This window comes from Phoxinus phoxinus, assembly GCF_949152265.1.
Source record: "Phoxinus phoxinus genome assembly, chromosome: 13".
Lineage (NCBI taxonomy): Eukaryota > Metazoa > Chordata > Actinopteri > Cypriniformes > Leuciscidae > Phoxinus > Phoxinus phoxinus.
In genome coordinates, this window is record NC_136888.1 from 14,722,436 (window position 1) to 14,748,133 (window position 25,698).

The 25,698-nt window shown below is 38.2% G+C and overlaps 1 protein-coding gene across 50 annotated transcripts in view; it reads right to left on the minus strand.

Moving 5' to 3' along the window:
* LOC307008820 (uncharacterized protein) overlaps positions 1–25,698 on the minus strand; it is a 48,086-nt gene that overhangs the window by 7,851 nt on the left and 14,537 nt on the right. For 5 of the 50 annotated variants that reach the window (XM_079632032.1, XM_079632014.1, XM_079632004.1 and 2 more), the window contains 89 exons: positions 25,618–25,656; positions 25,492–25,533; positions 25,363–25,410; positions 25,075–25,113; positions 24,783–24,830; positions 24,645–24,692; positions 24,526–24,561; positions 24,391–24,438; positions 24,281–24,322; positions 23,882–23,920; positions 23,716–23,763; positions 23,584–23,631; positions 23,340–23,387; positions 23,186–23,233; positions 23,056–23,103; positions 22,463–22,510; positions 22,324–22,365; positions 22,030–22,071; positions 21,914–21,955; positions 21,692–21,739; positions 21,547–21,594; positions 21,308–21,358; positions 21,092–21,139; positions 20,731–20,778; positions 20,599–20,646; positions 20,465–20,509; positions 20,304–20,345; positions 20,175–20,222; positions 19,962–20,003; positions 19,788–19,832; positions 19,630–19,674; positions 19,488–19,535; positions 19,347–19,394; positions 18,549–18,596; positions 18,422–18,472; positions 18,256–18,300; positions 18,099–18,146; positions 17,946–17,993; positions 17,793–17,840; positions 17,666–17,710; positions 17,496–17,543; positions 10,491–10,532; positions 10,308–10,355; positions 10,146–10,205; positions 9,978–10,025; positions 9,842–9,889; positions 9,713–9,760; positions 9,582–9,629; positions 9,448–9,492; positions 9,323–9,367; positions 9,062–9,106; positions 8,912–8,959; positions 8,780–8,824; positions 8,208–8,255; positions 8,090–8,137; positions 7,914–7,961; positions 7,768–7,815; positions 7,607–7,654; positions 7,474–7,518; positions 7,323–7,367; positions 7,095–7,139; positions 6,958–7,005; positions 6,800–6,844; positions 6,650–6,697; positions 6,500–6,547; positions 6,367–6,411; positions 6,175–6,261; positions 5,968–6,015; positions 5,810–5,854; positions 5,640–5,687; positions 5,497–5,544; positions 5,364–5,408; positions 5,163–5,210; positions 5,005–5,049; positions 4,838–4,885; positions 4,693–4,740; positions 4,560–4,604; positions 4,384–4,470; positions 4,247–4,294; positions 4,052–4,099; positions 3,912–3,959; positions 3,686–3,733; positions 3,549–3,596; positions 3,394–3,441; positions 735–782; positions 600–647; positions 458–514; positions 278–322; positions 154–198 (listed from right to left, as the gene is read on the minus strand). In XM_079632032.1, coding sequence (XP_079488158.1) covers positions 154–198; positions 278–322; positions 458–514; positions 600–647; positions 735–782; positions 3,394–3,441; positions 3,549–3,596; positions 3,686–3,733; positions 3,912–3,959; positions 4,052–4,099; positions 4,247–4,294; positions 4,384–4,470; positions 4,560–4,604; positions 4,693–4,740; positions 4,838–4,885; positions 5,005–5,049; positions 5,163–5,210; positions 5,364–5,408; positions 5,497–5,544; positions 5,640–5,687; positions 5,810–5,854; positions 5,968–6,015; positions 6,175–6,261; positions 6,367–6,411; positions 6,500–6,547; positions 6,650–6,697; positions 6,800–6,844; positions 6,958–7,005; positions 7,095–7,139; positions 7,323–7,367; positions 7,474–7,518; positions 7,607–7,654; positions 7,768–7,815; positions 7,914–7,961; positions 8,090–8,137; positions 8,208–8,255; positions 8,780–8,824; positions 8,912–8,959; positions 9,062–9,106; positions 9,323–9,367; positions 9,448–9,492; positions 9,582–9,629; positions 9,713–9,760; positions 9,842–9,889; positions 9,978–10,025; positions 10,146–10,205; positions 10,308–10,355; positions 10,491–10,532; positions 17,496–17,543; positions 17,666–17,710; positions 17,793–17,840; positions 17,946–17,993; positions 18,099–18,146; positions 18,256–18,300; positions 18,422–18,472; positions 18,549–18,596; positions 19,347–19,394; positions 19,488–19,535; positions 19,630–19,674; positions 19,788–19,832; positions 19,962–20,003; positions 20,175–20,222; positions 20,304–20,345; positions 20,465–20,509; positions 20,599–20,646; positions 20,731–20,778; positions 21,092–21,139; positions 21,308–21,358; positions 21,547–21,594; positions 21,692–21,739; positions 21,914–21,955; positions 22,030–22,071; positions 22,324–22,365; positions 22,463–22,510; positions 23,056–23,103; positions 23,186–23,233; positions 23,340–23,387; positions 23,584–23,631; positions 23,716–23,763; positions 23,882–23,920; positions 24,281–24,322; positions 24,391–24,438; positions 24,526–24,561; positions 24,645–24,692; positions 24,783–24,830; positions 25,075–25,113; positions 25,363–25,410; positions 25,492–25,533; positions 25,618–25,656 — 4,230 coding nt within the window. The remainder of the gene's footprint in view (positions 1–153; positions 199–277; positions 323–457; positions 515–599; positions 648–734; positions 783–3,393; positions 3,442–3,548; positions 3,597–3,685; positions 3,734–3,911; positions 3,960–4,051; positions 4,100–4,246; positions 4,295–4,383; positions 4,471–4,559; positions 4,605–4,692; positions 4,741–4,837; positions 4,886–5,004; positions 5,050–5,162; positions 5,211–5,363; positions 5,409–5,496; positions 5,545–5,639; positions 5,688–5,809; positions 5,855–5,967; positions 6,016–6,174; positions 6,262–6,366; positions 6,412–6,499; positions 6,548–6,649; positions 6,698–6,799; positions 6,845–6,957; positions 7,006–7,094; positions 7,140–7,322; positions 7,368–7,473; positions 7,519–7,606; positions 7,655–7,767; positions 7,816–7,913; positions 7,962–8,089; positions 8,138–8,207; positions 8,256–8,779; positions 8,825–8,911; positions 8,960–9,061; positions 9,107–9,322; positions 9,368–9,447; positions 9,493–9,581; positions 9,630–9,712; positions 9,761–9,841; positions 9,890–9,977; positions 10,026–10,145; positions 10,206–10,307; positions 10,356–10,490; positions 10,533–17,495; positions 17,544–17,665; positions 17,711–17,792; positions 17,841–17,945; positions 17,994–18,098; positions 18,147–18,255; positions 18,301–18,421; positions 18,473–18,548; positions 18,597–19,346; positions 19,395–19,487; positions 19,536–19,629; positions 19,675–19,787; positions 19,833–19,961; positions 20,004–20,174; positions 20,223–20,303; positions 20,346–20,464; positions 20,510–20,598; positions 20,647–20,730; positions 20,779–21,091; positions 21,140–21,307; positions 21,359–21,546; positions 21,595–21,691; positions 21,740–21,913; positions 21,956–22,029; positions 22,072–22,323; positions 22,366–22,462; positions 22,511–23,055; positions 23,104–23,185; positions 23,234–23,339; positions 23,388–23,583; positions 23,632–23,715; positions 23,764–23,881; positions 23,921–24,280; positions 24,323–24,390; positions 24,439–24,525; positions 24,562–24,644; positions 24,693–24,782; positions 24,831–25,074; positions 25,114–25,362; positions 25,411–25,491; positions 25,534–25,617; positions 25,657–25,698) is intronic. The other 45 variants (XM_079632019.1, XM_079632007.1, XM_079632005.1 and 42 more) reach the window with 41 other exon arrangements.

Consider the following 25,698-nt stretch of genomic DNA (forward strand, 5'->3'; position numbering starts at 1 on the left):
ATTAGTGACGATGAAAAACATATTTAGAAAATGTAAAACACAGAACTAAGGAAAATTGTTATTGTTACAGCTTATTAAATAGCTGTAGTTTAATTTACCTTTAAGTTTATTCTAACATTCAAATGGCATTAATCTCACACACACACACAATACCTTTCTTTGGTGCTGGCTTTGGCTTTTCTTTGGTTATTTCGGGTTCTGTAAAACATGGCAGTAAAATTTTATGATAGCATTATTTTATGATAAAATTAAATTAAAACATCAACTAGATAGGTACCCTTTTCTTCAGGGACTGGCTTTGCCTCTTCTTTGGGAACCTTGACTGAAAAATAAATTTGAAATAAGGATTTGTTTCTGAGAAAACTTTGAAATAAGGAAACATGCATATGGTGTTCAGTTATGTATTCAAATTTGCAAATGTTAAAAGATAAACATAGATTACAGAATATATTAATACCTTTCTTTGTAGGTTCTGGCACTGATTCAGGTGCCTTTTCCTTACGAACTTCAGGCTCTGTAAAACAGCATCGATTCATGTGATGAATGATCGTACAGTGGAAAGCAAAATCATTACAGGATGATTTCATTGACATCTATACCTTTCTTTACAGGAGCTGTTTTAACCTTCTCCTTGATGATTTCAGCCTCTGCAGTGATGACAATATAAAAATGTTTAGATGAAGAACACATTTTGGCTTAGGGATAATGTCAATTTAATAACAGATAACTCAAACCTTTCTTCTCAGGGGCTGGTTTAGCTTTATCTTTGACGACTTCAACCTCTAAAATAATGATAATATAAAATATAAAAAATATTAGCATTATCTTAAAACTGGCCAAAATAGAAATATGTTTTAACATGGTCCCCTTTCAACGTGGAACTTTGATGCATGTTTGATGCTGAGGGAACTGGATGCACTCATTATGATGCATTCATGAAGAAGCTCTGTTCTTGTTTGATTCTCTCCCGATGGATAGGAATCTAGAGTCTGCACAAGCAGGTTCGGCTCTCATGGCAATGCATTCTCGGTTGATTCTCAATAGAGTGATAAGATTATAGTGTTTGCACGGGGTGCATTCGGCTCTTAAGGGAGTTGAATGCATTCTTTGAGATGCGTTTGTTGGAGAGCTGCTTGCAAGCCATCTCTCCCCTGGTGCTGCATCCTTCTGGAGGCTCTCGCCTTCCCAATAAATCGAGCATGTTTGGCTCTCAAAAATAGGGCTGGGCAAACAATTTTATTTTTCGTTTCAAACGTTTTTACAAAATGTGGTCGATTCGATATTGATTCTCAAAAACCACAATGTTGTGGGAACATTGAAAATAATATCTGATTGATGTTAATCTTATGGCTCGTTTCCACTGAGCGGTACGGTACGGTACAGTACAGTACGGTTTGGGTCGGTAAACCATGATCTGGCTAGCGTTTCCACCACCAACAGTACCCTTACTTGATAGACGTGGTGTTTGCCGGAAAGAAGCGATCAACGTCATTTTCGCGTGAAGAAGAAAGCGACATAGTAAACAACAATGGGTGACATACAGCAGATCTTATAAGTATAAGTAAAAGCTACAAGAAGTTATACAATAAGAAATAAAGCAAACAATTAAGTCAAATATACAAATTCAGCGCTCTAGTCCAATGTTACAATGGTAAAGTTAAATAGCCTAAATATATGAAACTTCACTTAGCCCTCAGCCAAAACGGTTGGCCAGGGAACGATTTATAGATTCACGAGACCAAAGATCGCCGTTAGATGTACACAAGACGAATTATATCTCATGTTTAACCACTACAGAGACATCAGAGTCAGCGGCAAACGTCAGAGCGACTAGTCGAGGAAAGGCTGTTCCAGGCGGGGAACAAGAGCGCCGAGCGCCCGGTGATCGCCTGGATCTCATAACCTGGATCAAATTTTCATAAATCTTTATAAATAAACCACAGATTTGAGCTTTAAACAACTACATTCTCGCCTGTAAAACTCTTAAAACTACATTTAGTGTACCGCTCAGTGAAAACGAGCCATTATTAATAGTATTCTACACTAGATTTGCCTTGCGGTAATAATAATTTGTTACATTTATATAGCACTTTTTCTGGGACCTCAAAGCCCACCACACACCAGCTTACTGGTGAAGAAGAGACAGTGATGAAGCCAATCAGTATATGGGGATGATTAGGAGGCCATGATGGACAGAGGCCAAGGGGCAAATTTGGCCAGGATGCCGGGGTTACACCCTTACTCTTTTTCGGAGGACATCCTTCGAGACCACGGAGAGTCAAGACCTCGGTTTAACGTCTCATCCGAAGGACGGCGCTCTTTGATAGTATAGTGTCCCCATCACTACTGGGGCGTTAGGATCCACACAGACCACAGGGTGAGCGCCCCCTGCTGGCCTCACTAACACCTCTACCAGCAGCAACCTAGTTTTCTCAGGAGGTCTCCCATCCAGGTACTAACCAGGCTCAACCCTGCTTAGCTTCAGTGGGCAACCAGTCTTGGGCTACAGGGTGATATGGCTGCTGACTAGGTTTCGTATGTAACCCTGAGAAGGGGAATGAGACACCGTATTTTTTTGCCATGTCTATGGCTTGCCTGTACGTCTCCATCAGACAAAAGATTTGATGACGTGTATTACAGGCACCCTTTTATAATTAGTGCCAATATCAGACATGCCATCTCATTCCCCTTCTCAGGGAACCAGGGTTACATACGTAACCTAGACATTTTTCAAATATAAACTGCTCTACTTTTCTTTGTTATTGGCTTTGGATTTTCAGTTATCTCAGGTGCTGCAAAATATGGGGGTTTAAATTATATTTTTGAATATAAGGCAGATTATTCATTACATTTATATAGCGCTTTTCTGGACACTCAAAGCGCTTTACATAGAAGGGGGGAATCTCCTCAACCATCACCAATGTGCAGCATCCACCTGGATGATGCGACGGCAGCCATATTGCGCCAGAACGCCCACCACACACCAGCTTACTGGTGGAGAGGAGACAGAGTGATGAAGCCAATTAGTATATATAGGAGGATGATTAGGAGGCCATGATGGACAGAGGCCACTGGGCAAATTTGGCCAGGATGCCGGGATTACACCCCTACACTTTCCTGGGATCTTTAATGACCACAGAGAGTCAGGACCTCGGTTTAACGTCTCATCCGAAGGACGGCACTCTTTGTTAGTATAGTGTCCCCGTCACTACACTGGGGCGTTTTCTGGTTTTCTGGTCAACCTGGTTTTCTCAGGAGGTCTCCCATCTAGGTACTAACCAGGCTCAGCCCTGCTTAGCTTCAGAGGGCAAAACAGTTTTAATTCCATGTAATGAGTAATCATCATGAATCATAAAAACAACAGCACATGCATGATTTCATTGATATCCATACCTTTTTTTACAGGAGCTGGTTTAACTTTCTTTTTGATGACTTCATCTTCTAAATTATCAAAAATATTTAGAGAATGAGAAAACCTTGATTTGAGTAAATTTGAGCTTGGTCTTTAACTTGAAATCACACATCAAGCTATGTTAAGTAACCCTTACCTTTCTTCTCAAGAGCTGGCTTAGGTTTCATCTTGATGATTTCTGCCTCTGAAGTGTTGATAATATTAAATAAATATTAGCATTTATATATTTTTTTTTTAAAGAACATTTTCATTACATTTCAAAGTAAATCAAACCTTTCTTCTCAGGTGCTGGTTTAGCTTTCTCTTTGATGACTTTAGCCTCTAATGATGATAACATAAAATATTTTATCTCATTTAGAGGAGCTTGTTTAATTTTCTTTTTGATTACTTCAGAAATAATGAAAAATGAATCATCATCATTGAATTTGAGTGAATTTGAGTTTCGTCTTTATCTTCAGAATGAAAGCACACATTAAGCCACAATAACCGTAACTCTTACCTTTCTTCTCAGGAGCCGGCTTAAGTCTCTCCTTGATGATTTCAGCTTCTAATGTTGGTAATATTAAATAAAAAGTTTTTTTTAGCATGATCTTATATTTTCCTAAATATTTTTTTATTACATTTGAAAGTAAATCAAACCTTTCTTCTCAGGGGCTGGTTTTACTTTCTCTTTGGTGACTCCAGCTTCTGAAATTGTGAAAATGTTTACATATTTAGAGGTAACTAAATACATATAATAGAGTATTAAAGTACAACTCAATTTGCACAGTTACAATAAAGTGCATATTATCTGCTTGTGATTAGAAAAAAGAAAAAGAAAAAAAAATATCACACCTCTTTTGGGTTTTGATTCAGGAGTCTTTTCTTTAGAAACCTCAGGCTCTATAAAACAGTATTTTTTCATGTGATACTTGAATCACTATACAGCGAGAAGGCAACATTACACACAGTGATTTCATTAATATCCATACCTTTCTTCTCAGGGGCTGGTTTAGCTTTCTCCTTGATGACGTCAGCCTCTGATATGGCAATGATATTATATAGAGATTGTAAAATATCTTCAATTCATAAGAATAGAATCTTAGATTTATCTTTAACACCGAATAAAATCACACAATGTAAAACAACAACAAATTTTATTTTTTACCTTTCTTCTCAGGGGCTGGTTTAGCTTTCTCCTTGACTTCAGGCTCTGAAAAGATTATTTAGTTTACTGTAAAATTTGTAGTTTTCTTTAAAGTACATATTATCTGCTTGTGTTGGGATTAAAAAAAACTCACCTCTTTTTGGTTTTGGTTCAGGAGCCTTTCCTTTGGAAACTTCAGACTCTATAAAACAGTATTTTTTTCCATTATGATACTCGAATTAGTATACAGTGGGAAAGCAAAAGTACACATTGTGATTTCATTGTCATCCATACGGTACCTTTCTTTACAGGAGCTGGTTTAACTTTCATCTTGATGACTTCAGCCTCTGAAATGGCAATGATAATATTAAGAGACGGTAAAAAATCTTAAATTTATGAATCTTAACTTCATCTTTAACACAGGAAAGAAAACAAATCACACATTGAAAAAAAAGGCAACTCTTACCTTTCTTCTCAGAGGCTGGTTTAACTTTCTCTTTAACTTCAGCCTCTGAAAAGAAAATAATGTAAAATTATTTTATGGGGAAAAGAATTTCTTTAGCATAATTTTAGTCTTTTTCTTACAAATAAAGTAAAATGAACAGATAAAACAGTAAATCGAACCTTTTTTAACAGGGACTGGTTTTACTTTTTCTTTGACGACTTCAGCTTCTGATATGGCAATAATATTATATAAAGATTGTAAAATATCTTAAATTCATAAGAATAGAATCATAGATTTATCCTTAACACCGAAATAACATCACACAATGTAAAAAAACTAAACAAAAACAACAACAACAACAACAACACATTTGTTTTTACCTTTCTTCTCAGGGGCTGGTTTAGCTTTCTCCTTGACTTCAGCCTCTGAAAATATTATTTTGTTTACTGTGAAATTTGTAGTTTTCTTTAAAGTACATATTATCTGCTTGTGTTGGGGTTAAAAAAAACTCACCTCTTTTTGGTTTTGGTTCAGGAGCCTTTCCTTTGGAAACTTCAGACTCTATAAAACAGTATTTTTTCCATGTGATACTCGAATTAGTATACAGTGGGAAAGCAACAGTACACATTGTGATTTCATTGTCATCCATACGGTACCTTTCTTTACAGGAGCTGGTTTAACTTTCATCTTGATGACTTCAGCCTCTGAAATGGCAATGATAATAATATTAGAGACTGTAAAAAATCTTAAATTTATGAATCTTAACTTCATCTTTAACACAGGAAAGAAAACAAATCACACATTGAAAAAAAAAGGCAACTCATACCTTTCTTCTCAGAGGCTGGTTTAACTTTCTCTTTAACTTCAGCCTCTGAAAAGAAAATAATGTAAAATTATTTTGTGGGGAAAATAATTTATTTAGCATAATTTTAGTATTTTTCTTACAAATAAAGTAAAATGAACAGATAAAACAGTAAATCGAACCTTTTTTAACAGGGGCTGGTTTTACTTTTTCTTTGACGACTTCAGCTTCTGATATGGCAATAATATTATATAAAGATTGTAAAATATCTTAAATTCATAAGAATAGAACCTTATATTTATCCTTAACACCGAAATAACATCACACAATGTAAAAAAACTAAACAAAAACAACAACAACAACAACAACAACAACACATTTGTTTTTACCTTTCTTCTCAGGGGCTGGTTTAGCTTTCTCCTTGATGACTTCAGCTTCTGATATGGCAACGATATTATATAGAGATTGTAAAATATCTTCAATTCATAAGAATAGAATCTTAGATTTATCATTAACACTGAATAAAATCACACAATGTAAAACAAGAAAACAAAAAAAAACAGCAACACATTTGTTTTTACCTTTCTTCTCAGGGGCTGGTTTCGCTTTCTCCTTGACTTCAGCCTCTGAAAAGATTATTTTGTTTACTGTGAAATTTGTAGTTTTCTTTAAAGTACATATTATCTGCTTGTGTTGGGGTTAAAAAAAACTCACCTCTTTTTGGTTTTGGTTCAGGAGCCTTTCCTTTGGAAACCTCAGACTCTATAAAACAGTATTTTTTTCCATTATGATACTCGAATTAGTATACAGTGGGAAAGCAAAAGTACACATTGTGATTTCAATTCATTTTCATCCATACGGTACCTTTCTTTACAGGAGCTGGTTTAACTTTCATCTTGATGACTTCAGCCTCTGAAATGACAATGATAATATTAGAGACTGTAAAAAATCTTAAATTTATTAATCTTAACTTCATCTTTAACACAGGAAAGAAAACAAAAAGGCAACTCTTACCTTTCTTCTCAGAGGCTGGTTTAACTTTCTCTTTAACTTCAGCCTCTGAAAATAAAATAATGTACAATTATTTTGTGGGGAAAATAATTTCTTTTGCATAATTTTAGTCTTTTTCTTACAAATAAAGTAAAATTAACAGATAAAACAGTAAATTTAACCTTTTTTCACAGGGGCTGGTTTTACTTTTTCTTTGACGACTTCAGCTTCTGAAATGAAATGATTATATAAAAGCATTAGCGTGATCTTTAAACTGACCAGGGACTTTTTTGGCCTTCTTATTGATAAATTGGAGCACCTTTCTTTGGTGCTGGTTTTGGTTTGTCTTTAGTTTTCTCAGGTACTGAAAAACATGAGAGTTTAACTTTAGAATGTAATGTTGTGTTATGCAAGTTAACATGTAAGTTTTCAAATATCCTGTAATAAACATATTGGTAGTTTGAGCAAAGCAAGCATAGTAACAAGTCATAATTGTCAACATTTGCTATGGTGCTGATAAATATTAGGTCATATACTAGATGTGTACCTTTTTCTTTAGAGACTAGTTTTGTCTTTTCCTTTGGAACTTCAACTGAAAGGGGTTAGAAGATAAATAAGGATGTTTCAGAACAAAACTTACTAAATGAAAACATATTGACATTCAAGTATTTAAAATTGCACACACACACATATAATACCTCTCTTTGCAGGTTCAGGTGTCTTTTCTTTAGGAACCTTCGGCTCTATAAAATCGTACGGTTTGGTGTGATAACTGATCATCAAACATTATTAAAACAACAATATAAGCAGATTATTTAATTCAATGTATACCTTTTTTTACAGGAGCTGGTTTAACTTTCTCCTTGATGACTTCAGCCTCTGAAAGGAAATTATGTGAGAATATGTAGAAAAATTACATCTCATCTTTTTTGTGAGAATGAATTTGATTTTTAACTTAGAGGTTTAAGCACACATTAAATTATAGCTTCTACCTTTTTTCTTAGGGGCTGGTTTGGCTTTTTCCTTGATGACTTCAACCTCTAAAATGTTGATAAAATAAAAACATTTAAACATTATAGGAGTGTAATATAACATGTATGTATATTGTTATCTTGATTGTTAGCACAGTAAACCAAACCTTTCAACTCAGGGGCTGGTTTAGGTTTTTCTTTGACAGCTTCAGGCTCTACAAAACAGAAAACAGAGGGATATTTCAGTTTCATAGAGTCAAACAATGAAGCTTTTCTTCACAATTGTTTTTGTTGTTGCTATGATTAGATTTACAATGTTAGAAGGCCTGTAGGAAAAACTCACCTCTTTTGGGTTTCAGTTCAGGAGCCTTTTCTTTAGAAACTTCAGGGTCTATAAAAAATTTTTTTTTGCATGTGATAAATGATCATAATAATGTCAAAATCAGTAAATCCATACATACCTTTCTTTATAGGAGCTGGTTTAACTTTCTCCTTGATGACTGCAGCCTCTGAAAAAGGTAATCATGTAAAAATATTTAGAAAACATATACATACATATATATTTCGTTTAAAAGTTTTATTTTAAACAATATTAGGATTAATGATGCTAAAATTTAAGCTTTGACATCACATGAATAAATTGCATTTTAAATTATATTCAAATAGAAAAAAAGTTATTTTAAATGTTTGACAATATTACTGTTTTTGCTGTAATTTAGGTAAAATAAATGCAGCTTTAGTAAGCAGAAGAAATTTATTTTAAAAATCTTACCGATAACTAAACTTTTGAATGGTAAACTCTAAAAAATGCTGGTTGGTTTCAACCCAATTTTGGGTCAAATATGGACAAACCCAAACGTTGTGTTAAAAATGTAACGGCTGGGTTTGTCCATATTTGACCCAAAATTGGATTGAAACAACCCAGCATTTATTAGAGTGTAGTGTATACTGTATCATATATTATTATTTTTAGCAAAATATCAACTGGATTTTTTAGTTTGGGTGAAAGCACACATGAAATTATAACTTTTACCTTTCTTCTCAGTAGCTGGTTTAGCTTTTTCCTTGACTTCAGCCTCTAAAATGTTGATAATATAAAACATTTTAACATCACATTTTATTTTGCTTAGGAATTGTATTAATTGGGTAACACAGTAAATCAAACCTTTCTTCTCAGGGGCTGGTTTAGCTTTTTCCTTGATGACTTCAGCCTCTACATTTTTATGGCATAACATATGGAGTGAAAACAAAAGGTTAACATTATCTTACAACAGAAATTGTCATTATTTTCACAAATTAATGCAAGTAAACATACCTTTCTTTGGTGTTGGCTTGGGTTTTTCTTTAATTATCTCAGGTTCTGCAAAGCAAAGAAGAGTTTAATGTAAAAAATCTTCTCTCATGACATAATTTATCATAATGTTCTTTGTAATATTTATAAAAGCCAAGAAACAATTAAAATAGCAGTCACAAGTGGCTACAGTCAAACAATTGGCAGAACTTGCGATATGCATCAAGTCAAATCAAATCAAGAGGTCATAAGATACAAACGTGAATTTTGAACTAGATGCTTAACCTTTTATTTCAAGGACTGGTTTTGCCTTTTCTTTTGCAACCTCGACTAAAAAGGATGACAACAAAAAAATGATGATTTGTTTCTATCATATGGAATATAGCAAAAACTGTACAGTATATAAATACCTTTCTTTGTTGTTTCAGGTGCCTTTTCTTTAGAAATTTCAGGCTCTATAAAACAGCATTGTGTTGTGTTATGAATAAACATCATATAGTGGAAAACAACAGTATACGCAGGATGTTTTGTTTGACATCCATACCTTTCTTTACAGGAGCTGGTTTAACTTTCTCCTTGATGACTTCAGCCTCTGAAATGATAACATTACAAATATGTTTAGAGAAAGAATAACATTTTGATAAATGACAAATCATCAATCAACACAAGTCAAACCTTTCTTCTCAGGGACTGGTTTAGCTTTCTCTTTAGTAACTTCAGGCTCTACAAAACAAAACAAAAAGGAAGGAATTTCAATCATGTCAAATAATGAGTTAAATGCACATATGTGGGGAGACATCTCACCTTTTTGGGGTTTTGCTTCAGGAGCCTTTTCTTTGGCAACTTCAGGCTCTATAAAACAGTTTAAAATTGATCTGATATGATTGATCATACAGCGGAAGGCGACTGCATATGCAGGATATGATTTAATTTCATTCACCTTTCTTCACAGGAGCTGGTTTAACTTTCTCCTTGATGACTTCAGCCTCTGAAATGAGAATGGTTTAAAAATCTTTAGAGATTATAAATGTCTTTTTTGCATTATCTTAAAACGTATGATACCAAAAAGTAAAATCACTCATGAAGCTAAGTTAATGGTAACTCTTACCTTTCTTCTCAGGGGCTGGTTTAGCTTTCTCCTTGACAACTTCAGCCTCTGAAATGATGACTATTATATACAAATACTTAGAGGAAGTCAAATAAACCATTTTGCATAATATAACATTTTTCTTGGAGTAAACATTTTAAATATTAACATAGTAAGTCAAACCTTTCTTCTCAGGGGCTGGTTTAGCTTTCTCTTTGACGACTTCAGCCACTGCAATCATGATAATATAAATTATGAAGACAAACCAGTTCTAATCTATTATGCATTAAAAAACAAAAGATAAGTGTTATCTTAAAAAACTACCGGTAGCTAAAAGAAAACGTTAACTTTAATTGATATCTATACCTTTCTTTACAGGAGCGGTTTTCTCTTCGATGACTTCAGCCTCTGAATTTGCAATGATGTCAAAATATTTAGAGGTTTTAAAAGATTTATTATCTTTATTGTGGATATCTTTATCTTTTCTTGTGGAAAGGTTCATTTAATTCTCAACTTTCTCATAGGTTGATTTAGCTGTTATAATATAAAAACATTTAGGGGAAAAAAGGAACATTATTCTAAACTAGCTTGGCGAAAATCTGGCTACTTTCAATACATTAAAACGTACTCGGTTACTAACGTAACCTCGGTTCTCTCTAGGAGAGGGAACGAGTACTGCGTCGAAGAATGCTACGGGAAAGATATTTCTTTGTCGAGATTGAAGCCAAAAATTAATCCTTAATTTTGTAATATTGTAAAACGCTTTTCTGAAGCATACAACCTAGGCGGAGCAATACAGCTCACCCATTGGCTGCTCTGCCAGAAAAGCACAGCCTATGCGAGGCCAGGACGCTGACCAATGAGGGCGCTTCGCGCCCTTCTGCGTCACCTCCCGCCCAAACAGGCGTGGCCTAGGCCTATAAATACGAGCATAGCTGTCTAACACGCCGATTTTCGTCAATGAAGCGACGCAGCGTGGACACGCACGGCATGAGACGCAGTACTCGTTCCCTCTCCTAGAGAGAACCGAGGTTACGTTAGTAACCGAGTACGTTCTCTTACGTAGAGTTCTCTCGTACTGCGTCGAAGAACGCTACGGGAACCCCATGTAAAACGCCATGCGTGCTCTTGGACCGACACAGACACCTAAGGGCGCGCGCGCCCTGGTATACAAGTGCCTACCCCAAGAAGTATAGGGAGAGCGGCTAAAATAGCATCATCCCTTATAGTAGTGCCTCTTAAGGCATAATAGCATATATATGTAAATATAGATATATATGAGGGGTAATAGCATGCTCATGGGACACATTGTCAGTGAGTGATGCTTAAACATTGAAGTGACCTGGGCCGCAGCGCGGGGCAGGAACACTTATACATATTAGACATTGAAGTGACCTGGGCCGCAGCGCGGGGCAGGAGCACTTGTACATATTAGACATTGAAGTGACCTGGGCCGCAGCGCGGGGCAGGAGCACTTGTACATATTACCATTGAAGTGACCTGGGCCGCAGTGCGGGGCAGGAACACTTATACATATTAGACATTGAAGTGACCTGGGCCGCAGCGCGGGGCAGGAACACTTATACATATTAGACATTGAAGTGACCTGGGCCGCAGCGCGGGGCAGGAGCACTTGTACATATTACCATTGAAGTGACCTGGGCCGCAGTGCGGGGCAGGAACACTTGTACATAGTCTTCTAGACCGAGAGCAGTTTAGCCTGCAACGCAGGAACCTCTAGGTTATAGAACCTAATAAATGTAGACGGGGAGGCCCAGCCTGCCGCCATACAGATATCATGTAACGAGATTCCGCTATACCAAGCCCATGAAGAGGCCATGCCTCTCGTGGAATGTGCTCTGATGCCCAAAGGGCATTCCAAGCCTCTAGATGCGTAGGCTAGCGCAATGGCGTCCACTACCCATCGAGACAGACTCTGTTTCGTTGCGGCTCGTCCCTTGGAGCGCCCGCTGAACGAAACGAAGAGCTGCTCCGTCTGTCGAAAAACAGCGGAGCGGGACACGTAAGCTCTTAATGCCCTGACCGGGCAAAGGGAGCTATTTCCGTCCTCTGAGGCCGGCAGGGCCGACAGGGAGATGACCTGAGCCCTGAACGGTGTGTTGAGGGACTTAGGCACGTACCCATGCTTCGGTTTCAGTACGACTATAGAGTCGTTTGGCCCGAACTCCATACAAGAAGCTCTCACTGAGAGCGCTTGCAAGTCTCCCACACGCTTCACTGAAGCGAGAGCCAAAAGAAACACGGTCTTGAGAGACAGGTGTTTCATGTCAACTGAGTGAATAGGCTCGAAAGGGGCCCCTTTCATAGCGTTCAACACTGTAGAAAGGTCCCAAACGGGGACTGAAGGAGGCCTTGGAGGGTTTAACCTCCTGGCGCCTCTCAGGAAGCGGACCACCAGGTCGTTCCTGCCTAGTGAACGGCCAAGCGTTGGATTAACGAACGCTGATATGGCAGCCACATAGACTTTGAGCGTGGATGGGGTTCTTCCCTTATCCAATAGCTCTTGCAAGAAGGAGAGAATCTCCGGTTCTCCACACTGAAGTGGTGACAGACCTTGATCTGAACACCATCCAGAGAACACCGACCATTTGGAAGCGTAGAGCCGTCTAGTAGACGGAGCCCTAGCTTGTTCGATCGTGTCTAACACTCCTCTTGGGAGGTTAGCGGGTACCCGTTTATGGCCCATACGTGTAGGGACCAAAGCTCGGGGTGAGGATGCAGAATCGAGCCCTTGGCCTGTGAGAGGAGGTCTCTCCTCACTCGAATCGGCCACGGGGCAGTACTTTTCAGTCGCATCAAAGCTGGGAACCAGGTCTGATTCGTCCAGAATGGAGCAACTAGCAGTACTGAGCATCCGCTCTCCTTGATACGCTCCAGCACTTGAGGCAGGAGTGAGACAGGAGGAAGAGCATAGAGCGGGCGGCGGGGCCAGACTCTGGCCAGCGCGTTCTCGCTCTTCGAAAAGAATTCTGGGCAATGAGCGTTTTCCTGGTTTGCAAACAGGTCTATTTCCGCTCTGCCGAACGTTTTCCACAGCAGACGCACTGTCTGTTTGTGTAGGGACCACTCTCCCGTGGGAACGTTGTTCCGTGAGAGTCTGTCCGGGCCTACGTTCAAGTGGCCTGGCACGTGCATTGCTCTTAACGAGCGCAGGTTGTGCTGGGCCCACACCAGTATGCGTTCCGCTAACCTGAATAGGTTCCGGGATCTCACGCCACCCTGGCGGTTTATGTAGGCTACTACCGACATGTTGTCCGAGCGGACCAGGACGTGGTGTCCTTTTATCCGGGGACAGAAGCGCCTCAGCGCAAAGTCCACTGCCATCATTTCCAGGCAGTTTATGTGCGGTAGTTCGGCTCGCTCTGACCACTGGCCAAAGAGCGGACTGCCGACGAGCAGTGCTCCCCAGCCTGAGGTGGACGCGTCCGTGGACACCACCTTCAGGCTCGAGGAAGTCCCCAGGCTTACACCTGACCGGTACCAGTCTGACGCTCTCCATGGTGTCAGGGCTGAAATGCATTCCTGAGTGACCTTGAGGCGATAGCGACCGTGTAACCATGCTCGGCGCGGTACGCGCGCTCTCAACCAGAACTGTAGTGGGCGCATGCGCAGCAGGCCCAACTGCAGCACTGTTGAGGCTGAGGCCATGAGGCCCAGCATTTTCTGAAATCTCCTGAGTGGCACTATGTGGCCGCTGAGGAAGGATTTCGCCATTTGCAGGGTATTTCGCCTGCGCTGTGATGACAGCTGTGCTGTCATAGACAGTGAGTTCAGATCCAGTCCTAAAAAGGAGATCCTTTGACTGGGAAACAGTGAACTTTTCTCCCAATTGACTCTCAGACCTAAGCACTCGAGGTGATCGAGTATTAGTGTCTTGTGGTGAGCGAGTTCTGACGGCGATTGAGCCAGAATTAGCCAATCGTCCAAATAGTTCAGAATTCGAACGCCCCGGAGTCTCAGGGGTGCCAGCGCCGCGTCCATGCACACTGTAAATGTACGAGGTGCTAGGGATAGGCCGAATGGCAGGACTGTGTACTGATATGCCCGGCCCTCGAAGGCGAATCTCAAAAATCGCCTGTGACGTGACGCAATTTGTATGTGAAAATACGCGTCTTTCAGATCTATTGCCATAAACCAGTCTCCTCGGCGAATTTGCGCGAGGATACTTCTGGTCGTGAGCATTCTGAACTTCCGCTTTGTTAGCGTTTTGTTCAGACGCCTTAGATCTAAAATGGGTCTGAGACCCCCGTCTTTCTTCGGTACCAGGAAATATCTGCTGTACAGACCCCCTTCGCTCTGAGCTTGAGATAAAGGCTCTATGGCCCCTTTGCTCAATAGCTTCGCTATTTCGGCTCGAAGTAGATGTGCTACTTCTGTTTTTACCGTGGTTTCGACTTTTCCCGTGAAACGGGGAGGGCGTCGATGAAACTGTAGCGAATAGCCTCTTTTTATAGTCTCTAGCACCCATTCTGAGACCCCGGGAAGTCCTTCCCATGCATCTGCACGTGTGACTAGGGGTTGAATGTAATCTGGGCCCTGGTCGCGAAATGGCGGCGACACGAGAGCAACCGTGTGCTGTAACATGGACGCCGTGGCGTGTGAGGCGGGGGGGCATGTTTAACACAGTATGCATCCCGCGCGCGCTCGGCTCTCTGTGTCGAGAGAGAGCGCGCGGGACGAGCCCCGTAGGGCTCGTTATGCTTGTGAATAAACGTGGGCGCTTGGTGGCGGGCACATTTATAACACCGGGGACACTGTGTTTGTGTACTGACTGACCGTTCGTTAGTTTCGTTTATACAGAAACCGCGGAACGTGCAGTGTGTAGTGGTTGTGGGCACTTGGCAGTGGACACGCTTACTACATGTAAAGCACAATCGATCTGAGTCGATTTTAAGTGTGCAAACCCTGTGTTGAACGGGGCTGCCCGTAGGGCTCGTATATTTGTGAATAAATGTGGGCGCGTGGTAGCGGGCACATTTATAACACCGGGAATACTGTGTTTGTGAACTGACTGATCGTCCGTTGGTTTCGTTTTTACAGAAAAACCGCGGAACGTGCAGTGTGTAGTGGTTGTGGGCACTGGACAGTGGGCACGCTCACTACATGTAAAGTACAAACGACCTGAGTCGTTTTTATGTGTGCAGACCCTGTGTTGTACGGGGCTGTGCTTGCACGGGTTGAAAAACCGGGCTCTGGTCGCGAAATGGCGGCGACACGAGAGCAGTCGTGTGCTGTAACATGGCGTGATGCGGGGGCGCGCTTATCGAGCGGGCAGCCCGCGCGCGCGCTCAGCTCTCTCAGCTGAGAGAGAGAGAGAGAGAGAGCACGCGGTGCGAGCTCCGTAGAAACCATGTTGACATGTAGCTTGTAATGATTGTGGGCACTTGAAAGCGGGCAAGCTCACTACATATAGTGCACAATGTATTGTGTGGGGCTGTGCTTGTGTGTATGAATGGGCACTGGGTCGTGGGCATTGCAGTTACACACATTACATCATCGGCTGTGGCCGGGACACCGTGTAGCACAGAGAGTACTGTCTATCAGAACCGACTGACCGTGCATTCGTTTCGTTTTTACAGAAACCACGGGACATGCAGTGTGTAGTGATTGTGGGCACTAAAAAGCGGGCACGTTCACTAACTTACATGTATTGCACAATCGACACGAGTCGATTTTATGTGTGCAAGCCCTGTATTGTGCAGGGCTGTGCTTGTGTGTATGAATGGGCACTGAGTCGTGGGCATTACGGATACACACATTACACCATCGGCCGTGGCCGGGACACCAGAAAATAAATTTTCAGATTTACCTGGGGCGTCGTGAAAACGGCGTTTGTGTGCAGGCAAACGAGCATTGATGCTGATTTGGTGACTGCAAAATACACTGGCACGGTCGCGTATGTTGGGACTGTGCGAGCGAGACATTTTAGTGAAATCCGGCCGCGGCGGGATTTTAACACTGTAGCTTCCCTCGAAGCAGAAGTGCGCATCCTGGCTAAAGACGGGGCTTTCCGGGACTCCGCGCTTTCTTCGTGAATTCAGGAAGAAAAGGGCGCGGGTCGTGAGGACGGTAACGTACGTTCCTCTGCAGAAAAACAGCCATCCAGCCGGTAAGCGCATCGATGCTGGTCTTTCTCCGTCGGCGCTCATGAGCGGCGGGGGAGGGGAGATCCTCGGAGCTCGCCCATCCGAAGCGGGAGAGAAAAGCAGTCTTCCTCCACAGACGCGGCTTCACCTTCCTCGTTCATGACGGACGCGGCGGCACACAGCGGCCATTGTTCGTCGATCATAGAGTCCAGCGAAGCGGGCGGAGAAGCTGGCGGCAGCAGCGGCGAGCACCTCGTGGTGAAGGGAGGTTCCGGGCTCTGCTAAGCACGGCGCTTTTCACGGCGCGGCACTACAGCAGGCGGAAAAGATGCAGCTTCAGTAAATGAACGCCAGGCGAGTCCGCAGAGTCACCGTAGGCATCAAATTACAGCGATGGCAGCCGCCATCGACGAGAGCTGAAGCTGCGTGATACTCACAGGCAGGAAACACAAGCACGTGGTCCCTGTCGCTGAGCGGGGCTCTACACGAGCCACAGGAGGTGCGAGGCATCTTGAAAAAGACGCTCGGCTCTCTAGTGGTGGAAAAACTGTGTGTCGCGACGGCGAACACACACACAAAACACACACACATAATGTAAAGGATATTCCACGCCGGAGAAGCGCAGCAGGGAACGGCGGCTGAAGGCGGCGAAGACCAGCGGCTTCAGGTAAGAGGCGCGTCCTGCTGAGGTGCTTGTTCCAAACGGCTGTGGCGGCTCGAATCCAATCCAACGATGCGTGTAGCTCGTGAATTTTAGAAAATCGGCGTGTTAGACAGCTATGCTCGTATTTATAGGCCTAGGCCACGCCTGTTTGGGCGGGAGGTGACGCAGAAGGGCGCGAAGCGCCCTCATTGGTCAGCGTCCTGGCCTCGCATAGGCTGTGCTTTTCTGGCAGAGCAGCCAATGGGTGAGCTGTATTGCTCCGCCTAGGTTGTATGCTTCAGAAAAGCGTTTTACAATATTACAAAATTAAGGATTAATTTTTGGCTTCAATCTCGACAAAGAAATATCTTTCCCGTAGCGTTCTTCGACGCAGTACGAGAGAACTCTACGTAAGAGAACCCAAAATAGAGTATTAAAAATTATAGGATAGATGACAGTCATACAAATTCATTTCTAGTTTTAATTTTGTATATGAATACACTGGCTGGCAGGTAAAATATATAAATATACTAAAGTACTTTAGTACTACTACTACTACTACTACTACTATTTTAGGATACATTATTGTTTCATGTGATAAATAATCATTCATATCCAAACCTTTCTTCTCAGGGGCTGGTTTGGATTTTTCTTCAATGACCTCAGATTCTGAAATATGTGAAAATATAAAATATTTATAGAAACAAAAGTCACGAAACACAAGTTCCACAAGAAAGTAATTTTAATGATATGAATAATTATTAGACAAACATATTTATTGACATCCATACCTTTCTTTGCAGGAGCTGGTTTTGCTTTCTCCTTGACTTCAACCTCTGGAATGGCAATTTGGTGATTGCAAACGATATTTAAAATATTATCTTTCGAATTTGTCTAGATATAAATACATGAACTCACCTTTTTTCTCAGGGGTTGGTTGAACTTTTTCCTTAATCACTTCAGCCTCTAAGATCGTGATAATGCAAAACATATTTAGATGTTTTGTTTTGTTTAGTTTAATCATGTTGTTAAAGAAAATAGTAATTTAATTCTAAATACAATGAGTCAAACCTTTCTTCACAGGGGCTGGTTTAGCTTTCTCTTTAATGACTTCAGCCTCTAAAAATGTAAATAAAATAAAATGCAAAAAATTAGCATCACCTTACAAAAGGCCAGTAATAAAGCCGTTTTAAGCATTATTCTCACTAATAATGAAATAGTTACCCTTCTTTGGTACAGGCTTGAGTTTTTCTTTGGTTATTTCTGGTGCTGCTGCAAAACACGAAGGTTTAACTTTAGAATTTGCAGATGTACAGATGCACTGCATTACATAATTAGTAAAAGTGATTTTGAATTTTGAACAGGGAAACTCGATATGTACCTTTCTTTTCAGGCACTGTTTTTTCCTTTTCCTTTAGAACCTCAACTGGAAAGATATCACAAGTTAGATTGATATTTGTTTCTAAAAGCTTATATGAAAATATTTGTAAGGCATGCATTCAAAATTGCTACATTTTAAAAGATAAAAAACTTTAGCATATTAACACCTTTCTTAGTGGGTTCTGGTTCAGGTGCCTTTTCTTTAGCAGCTTCGGACTCTATGAGACAGTATCACGTGATGAATGATCATCATGCAGTCTAAATCAAAAGTATATGATCATCTCATCCACATACCTTTCTTTACAGGAGCTGCTTTAACCTTCTCCTTGGTGACTTCAGCCTCTGAAAATAATAAAATGTAGAGATTGTAAATAAGTAAATGGGATTAGCGGAAACTGAAAGAAGCATGCATAACATGGATCAAATATAAAACGTTAAAGGATAATTCCGGTATTTAACACCTTGAGTCTATATTGTAGTTTGTTTCGGATGAACAAGAGTGGTGGACAACATTTTTTTGACAATGGTTCCTCTCTCGAGTTTTTGACTATAAAAGAATTGGCCATGGACCCATTTAACATTGGAGTCAATGTGCATGTCCGAAAATGTCATTAAAACAGCCAATAATGTTCGTTTACAAAACTGTTAAACTCACCGAGTGATTAGTGGTGTTCGTTGATGTTCCAGAAACAAAAAGTGTTGCGAAATACAGTTTCTGTCGTGTTTTATTCGTCATTTTGTAAAATCCCATTGTTGAAAAAATAGTTCCACTATAGCAAAATAAACGGATTGGAATCATATATTGCGACGATATATTGTTTATAATCATTAATGAACACCACTAACCACTCGGTGAGTTTAACAGTTTTGTAAACGAACATTATTGGCTGTTTTACTTACATTTTCGGACATGCAGATTGACTCCAATGTTAAATGGGTCCATGGCCAATTCTATTATAGTCAAAAACTCGAGAGAGGAACCATTGTCAAAAAAAATTTGTCCACCACTCTTGTTCATCCAAAACAAACTACAATATAGACTCAAGGTGTTAAATACCGGAATTATCCTTTAATAAAAATAGTAACTCTTACCTTTTTTCTCAGAGGCTGGTTTAGTTTTCTTCTTAATGATTTCAGCCTCTAAAATTATCAAAAAATATAGAAAAAGTCAATTTAGCATTAGCATTTTTGCACAGGATAATAATAATAATTTTAATTGTTAAAGTAAATCACCTTTCTTCTCAGTGGCTGGTTTAGCTTTCTCCTTGATGGCTTCAGCCTCTAAAATGATTATAACAAAATAATTTAAGCATTAGCTTTTGTCTTAAATTTGGCTGGGGGAAATGTTTTGCATTAACATTACAAATGAACAAACCTTTCTTTGGTGTTGGCTTTGGTTTTTCTTTAGTTATTTCAGGTGCTGGAAAACAGAGCAGTAATTGAAAGGTCAGTCATAACAACCTTTGCAGATATGTTATCATATACATTTATACAGTGTCTCATAGTAAGTGATTTTCTGTTTTAAAGCTATACCTTCCTTTTCAGGAACTGGTTTTGCCTTTTCCTTCAGAACCTCGACTGTAAGGGTTACAAGGTAAATCTTTTTTTTTTTAAAGAAAAACTTGTAATGTAAAAAATATCTGAATGAGATTCGTTCTAGTATTCACTGTTGCAAATGTTGATAAAGAAAATACTGTATCTCACTACCTTTCTTTGGAGGGGCTGGTTTCTCTTGGAAAACATCAGGCTCTACAAAACAGACAGATATTTCACTTTCAATAATGTCAAGCAATTCAACTTCAATACAGCTTTAACTTCTGAAATAGAAGTATAAAGTCTCTCCCTGTGGAATAATTAAACTAACAGTTGATAAAATATGTAAAGTGTTTAGTAAATGATTTTAAATATTTAAGAACTCACCTCTTTTGGGTTTTGGTTCAGGTGCCTTTTCTTTAGTAACTTCAGTCTCTATAAAATAGTTTTAATTGAAGGATTATTATACAGCGGAAAGCGACAGCATACGCAGGGTGATTTTATTGTCATCCATACCTTTCTTTACAGGAGATGTTTTCTCCTTAATGACTTCAGCCTCTGCAATGGCAATGATGCTTTAGCATTGTGTTTCAATGTCCTAGGCTAATTTTTAAATTGATATTTAACACAACATGAAAGCACACATCAAGCTAAAATAATGATAAAAATAATGAAACCTTTCTTCTCAGGGACTGGTTTAACCTCTTTGATGACTTCTGCCTCTGCAATGATGATGATAATATAAAAGTGAAGGGGATATATATTCTTCTTTTAGCATTTTGCATGGGGAAATGTTGATTAATACACATACCTTTCTTTACAGGAACTGGTTTAGCTTTCTCCTTGATGACTTTAGACTCTGAAATGGCAATGATGAGAAATATTTTTAATACTGTAAATGGTTTACTGTAGCATTATTGATTGCTAATGCTGTAAATCAAACCTTTTTTCTCAGGGACTGGTTTAGCTTTCTCCTTGGTGACTTTATCCGCTACAATGTGATGATGAAAACATCAAGAGAGCACAATATATTAGCATTATCTTTAAACTGGGTAGAATACATTTGCTTGCCTTAAACAGCACCTAAAATTGTAATAGTTTACTGTAATACGTTATTATTCTAACAAATAAATGTGTGTAACTTGCTTTGTTGGCTTGGGTTTTTCTTTTGTTATCTTATGTTCTGGTAAATATGGGATTTATTAAACAAAAATCTTGGAATATGACATGCATGAGTGTTGTCTAGCATTTATTTTTAAATCTTTGCAAAATGTAACAGCATATACTGCATACTAATGTAATACCTTTCTTTGGAGGTTCTGGTTTAGCTTTCTTTTTGGTAATTTCAGTCTCTAAAAAACAATTATATTTCAGTTTTAATCCTGTCAAACAGTTGAGCAAATACATAGATGTCTTTATAGCAGCGTCAGGCTCGGAAACTGTGCTTAGAAATAAATTGTTACAACTTTGCAGTAGCCTTAAAATATGTCTTAAGACCCTTTCACAGAGAATATTTCTACCTTTCTTTGGTGCAGGTTTTGCTTTTGCCTTTTCAACTGCAACAGCAGGTTCTGCAAAACGTCGAGATATAATATCATAAGATTATATTTGCTTGAATATCTAATTGTTACTGTTATTTTACATTGTAAAAATTATTATTTAAAAAAAAATTCTAAAAAAGATTGCCAGGTTTCGTTTAACATCTGTTGTCTTTTAATCTTGTATAGCAATTATAATGTAATGAAAGACTCATTCATACCTTTCTTCACAGTGACAGGTTTACGTTTGTCCTTGGCAACTTCTGCCTCTGAAATATATATTATAAGGAATATATTATTTAGAATATAAAAAAAAAAAACTACACTTAAAACAAAACACTTCAAAAAACTACGCAGACAATTAACCTTTTTTGGAAGGTTCAGGTTTTGCTTTCTCTTTTGGAATTTTTGATTCTGTGAATGTATGGAAAAATCAACAGCATATTCAGTGTGTTGTTTCATGTACAATAAGTGTTCATATTCAGATAAAACTAATAATTAAAGACCACTTCTTTCTCTTGATATCAACAGATAAAGTTTTAACTTGTGACTAGCCAGAAACAAACACTTGTTATCTAGTATAAATACCTTTCTTTACAGAAGCAGGTTTGGGTCTTTCTTTTACAGCTTCTAAAAATGTAAAATAATGTAACATCAAAAATAACATGAACACAAGAGTTGTTTTCACATTTGCATTTAATTACCTTTCTTCTGAGGTTTCTTCTTCTCTTTAATAATTTCCGACTCTGAAAATCAAGTCAAATAGCATGGTAAAATATTTATGCTCATGCTTAAGTAATATAAAATATTCAGAACGTTTTCTTCTCAGAACCTTCATCATAATGGATTAGGATTTACAGGATAATATTTCAGAAAATCAATGTTATGAAATTGATTACACTATCAGAATTTTTTTACTATTACCCTCCATATAATACCCTCCATATATTATATATATATTATACTTTTAAGGAATATCAACTACTTAAGCAATGTACCTTTCTTTGGAGCTGGTTTTGCCTTTTTAATATCTTCAGCCTCTAAACATATCAAGGAGAGAATTTATTTATTTAAAACGCAGTCTGATATGTGGAAAACATAGTAAGGGCCATGTTTAAACTGGACACAGTGTGGTACCTTTCTTTACAGGAGCTGCTTTTTCCTTCTCTTTGACAACTTCATCTTCTGAACGAGATAAAAGATAAAGTAAATCCAACAAATAAAACTTCACTGGCTGTTGCATCTTACTAATTAACTTATTAAAGAAAAAAAAAAGAAAATAATATCTTGTTGAACGACAAGCCTATATTTCTCAAAAGTCACAAGTTTAGCTGGCTCCTTGGTAACTTCATCCTCTAAAGGTGTATCAGTTGAGATTGGAAAATGTATCAGAAATTATTTCCTTCCAAATCGTATCTCACATTTTAGGAAGGAAAAAAGGTAAAACTTTACTTAACGCCTTTATGTATAATGCATTATAATATTTGCAGATTCCTTGTTACATCTGAAATTGTTTGTTTGCCATGTGTTTGAATGTATTATACTTTCTAAAGGTTTAATATAAGTATTATAACTGTGGTTACAATTATTAATCATCATCATCATCATACAATGCATTACAATGTACATTACAAGGAATAATGAATGCATTAAAACTATTATAATGCATTAAAGCTTTATGAAAAGTGTTACTGGAAAAAATATTGGTTCTTAAATACAGAGTACTGTACCTTTTTTAGCAGGTGTTGGTTTTACCTTCTCTTCAACAGCTTCAACCTCTGTGCAAAATTCAATATTTTTTTCTGATGTGACAACCAATTTATAATATGCATGTACAATTTTAACAAAATCAAACTGCACCTTTCTTAACTGGGGCTGATTTCATTTTCTCCTTAGTAGCTTCAGTATCTGAAATTATCATAATTGCATGTCTTAGAAAGTAAAGTAATATTAAAAAACCTAACTGTTTGATAGATATTGATGTCCTATCTTCAGGATATTTAAGTGTTTTTACCTTTCTTTGAAGGTACAGGTTTGACTTTCTCATCTGCAACTGCAGGCTCTACAATTCAAGGAAAACTAAGGGTTAAGCATCCTTAAACTTAAGAAAGGAAAATTACAAAAGTTATTTTTTCACAGGAATGGTTGTTGGCTTCTCTTCTGAACAAGATGCAGGTGTATATTTAATAAATATAAATGTTATATACAATATATGAGATAAAAAAAAAAAAAATCAATCAAGCATTTTTCCGTATTACCTTTCTTGGCAGTTGGTGTTTTTTCTTTCTCCTTAGACACAACAGACTCTGAAAATTAGTCCGCAGGCTCAGTTAATATCACAAAAAAAAGAATTTTAAATGAAATGCTGTGTTACTGTAAATGCATCATACCTTTCTTCAAAAGGGCCGGTTTAGTTTTGTCTTTGGGAGCTTTTGTCTCTGAGTTATTCAAATAAAGAAAGAGAAAAGCATTTAAACTTGCTGATGTGTACTGTTCCTCTGAAACTTGAATTCATTAGACCACAGGTTTAAGCCACAGTTATCTAAAATCAAGCACCTTTCTTTTCTGGTGCTTTGTCTTCAACTTTTTCAGCACCTGTAGGAAACACCAGAAAATATTACAATAAAAAAAATCATAAAAATAAAAAATACACTTTTCTGAAAAACCCTAACACAGTAACTGTAAACAATGGTCTCTTTACTTTTGACACTGAAAGTTTAAACTATTTTTCACGTCAACATGCACTCAGAAACAATGCTTTTCAATCTTTGTGAATCCATCATTTTTAAATAGATGTAGACATTTCAACAAAAGACATGATATTTGTGTGAATCAATATACGTAAGAGCAGGGCTGTAAGAACAATTTAAAACGACAGATAATACCATAGACACGCACATGTGTCTCTGAAAAAAAATTGTATTAATATAAGATATTTAATAGCAGGAATCATACCTTTTTTCATAGGGACATGTTTTTCTTTCTCTTCTTCAGCTTCTGAAGGTTATCAATAGATTAAGTTCTTAGTTCTTATTCTCTTCAAAATCAAATGTTAGTCAGGTTACCTTTTTTAACTTGAGCTGGTAGTGCTTTTTCTTTCACTTCTGCAGTATCTGAATGAAATAAATATGAAACTAAATAAAAAACAAAAATGACAATTGCTGCAATTTTACAGCACATTGCAAAAGCACTACCGGTACCTTTCTTTGACGGTTCTGGTTTTGGAAGCTCAGGCTCTACAGTGTGAAGAAAGTAAGAGGTGTGTGATGTATAAATGAGAGGGATAGAAAAACACTTCTCAAAAGAATTGGCTTTTTACCTTTCTTCGAGGGCTCTGGTTTGGCCTTCTCTTTGGAAACCTCTGGCTCTGTAATTTCATCAACATCAGCCGTTTATACCACATTAAAAACACTGCATTTAGTTTTGAATGACATCTATTGTCTGTGGAATGTCATACCTTTCTTTTTGGGAGCTGATTTTACTTTTTCTACAGCAACGTCAGCTTCTAGAAGCGAATAAAAAAAATGATTTCAGCTTATGAAAGAAGTGAAAAATGTATGTACTTTCAATGCATATTTGTCAATCATTTTTCAAAGCTTAATAAAAATAACCACACTTTTTGCATTAACAGTTTTGTTTTTGCAAATTCAGGTTGCAGTAATGCATGACATATGTTATATCATACAATAAAACTGATCTCAAGAAAATACTCAATGAGAAACAGAAAAAAAGTTGAATTAGAAACAGACCTTTCTTCACAGGTTTAGCTTTTTCCTTAGGAACTTTAGCTGTAATATGAAATAAGACGACAATATGTCTCAATGAATCTTCAATTGTATTACCAGAGAAATTTACTTTTTTTGGCTTGTATCATCCATGTAGCCCGTATGAATTTTAAAATTGTATAAGCATAGGTAAGGTGAGGAAAGTTACAGCGTGCTCAACAACCCCAAAGTTATACAGAAAAGGATTTCTAACCCTTAAAGGACACATTTCAGCCAAAAATAGGTTTACAAAAGAACATGCAAGCCTGGTACCTTTCTTTGAAGGTGCAGGCTGGACCTTTCCTTTAGTAACCTTAGGTTCTGGGAAGCATTTGAAACAAACTGTTAATTTAAGCAAAACATTATGGTAACATATAAATACATACGCATACAAAAAACTACCTTTCTTTACTGGCTTAGCTTTTTCCTTGACAGCCTCAGCAACTAAACAGACAAAATATGTTATCTCTAATTCAAAAACATATTTTTAACTATAAATGATAAACTGTTTGATTTTTACAGGGCTACCTTTTTCTTTAGGAGCTGCTTTTGCCTTTTCCTTGATATCTTTCGGTTTTGTTTTATTTTTAAGAAAAAGTACAATTTTAT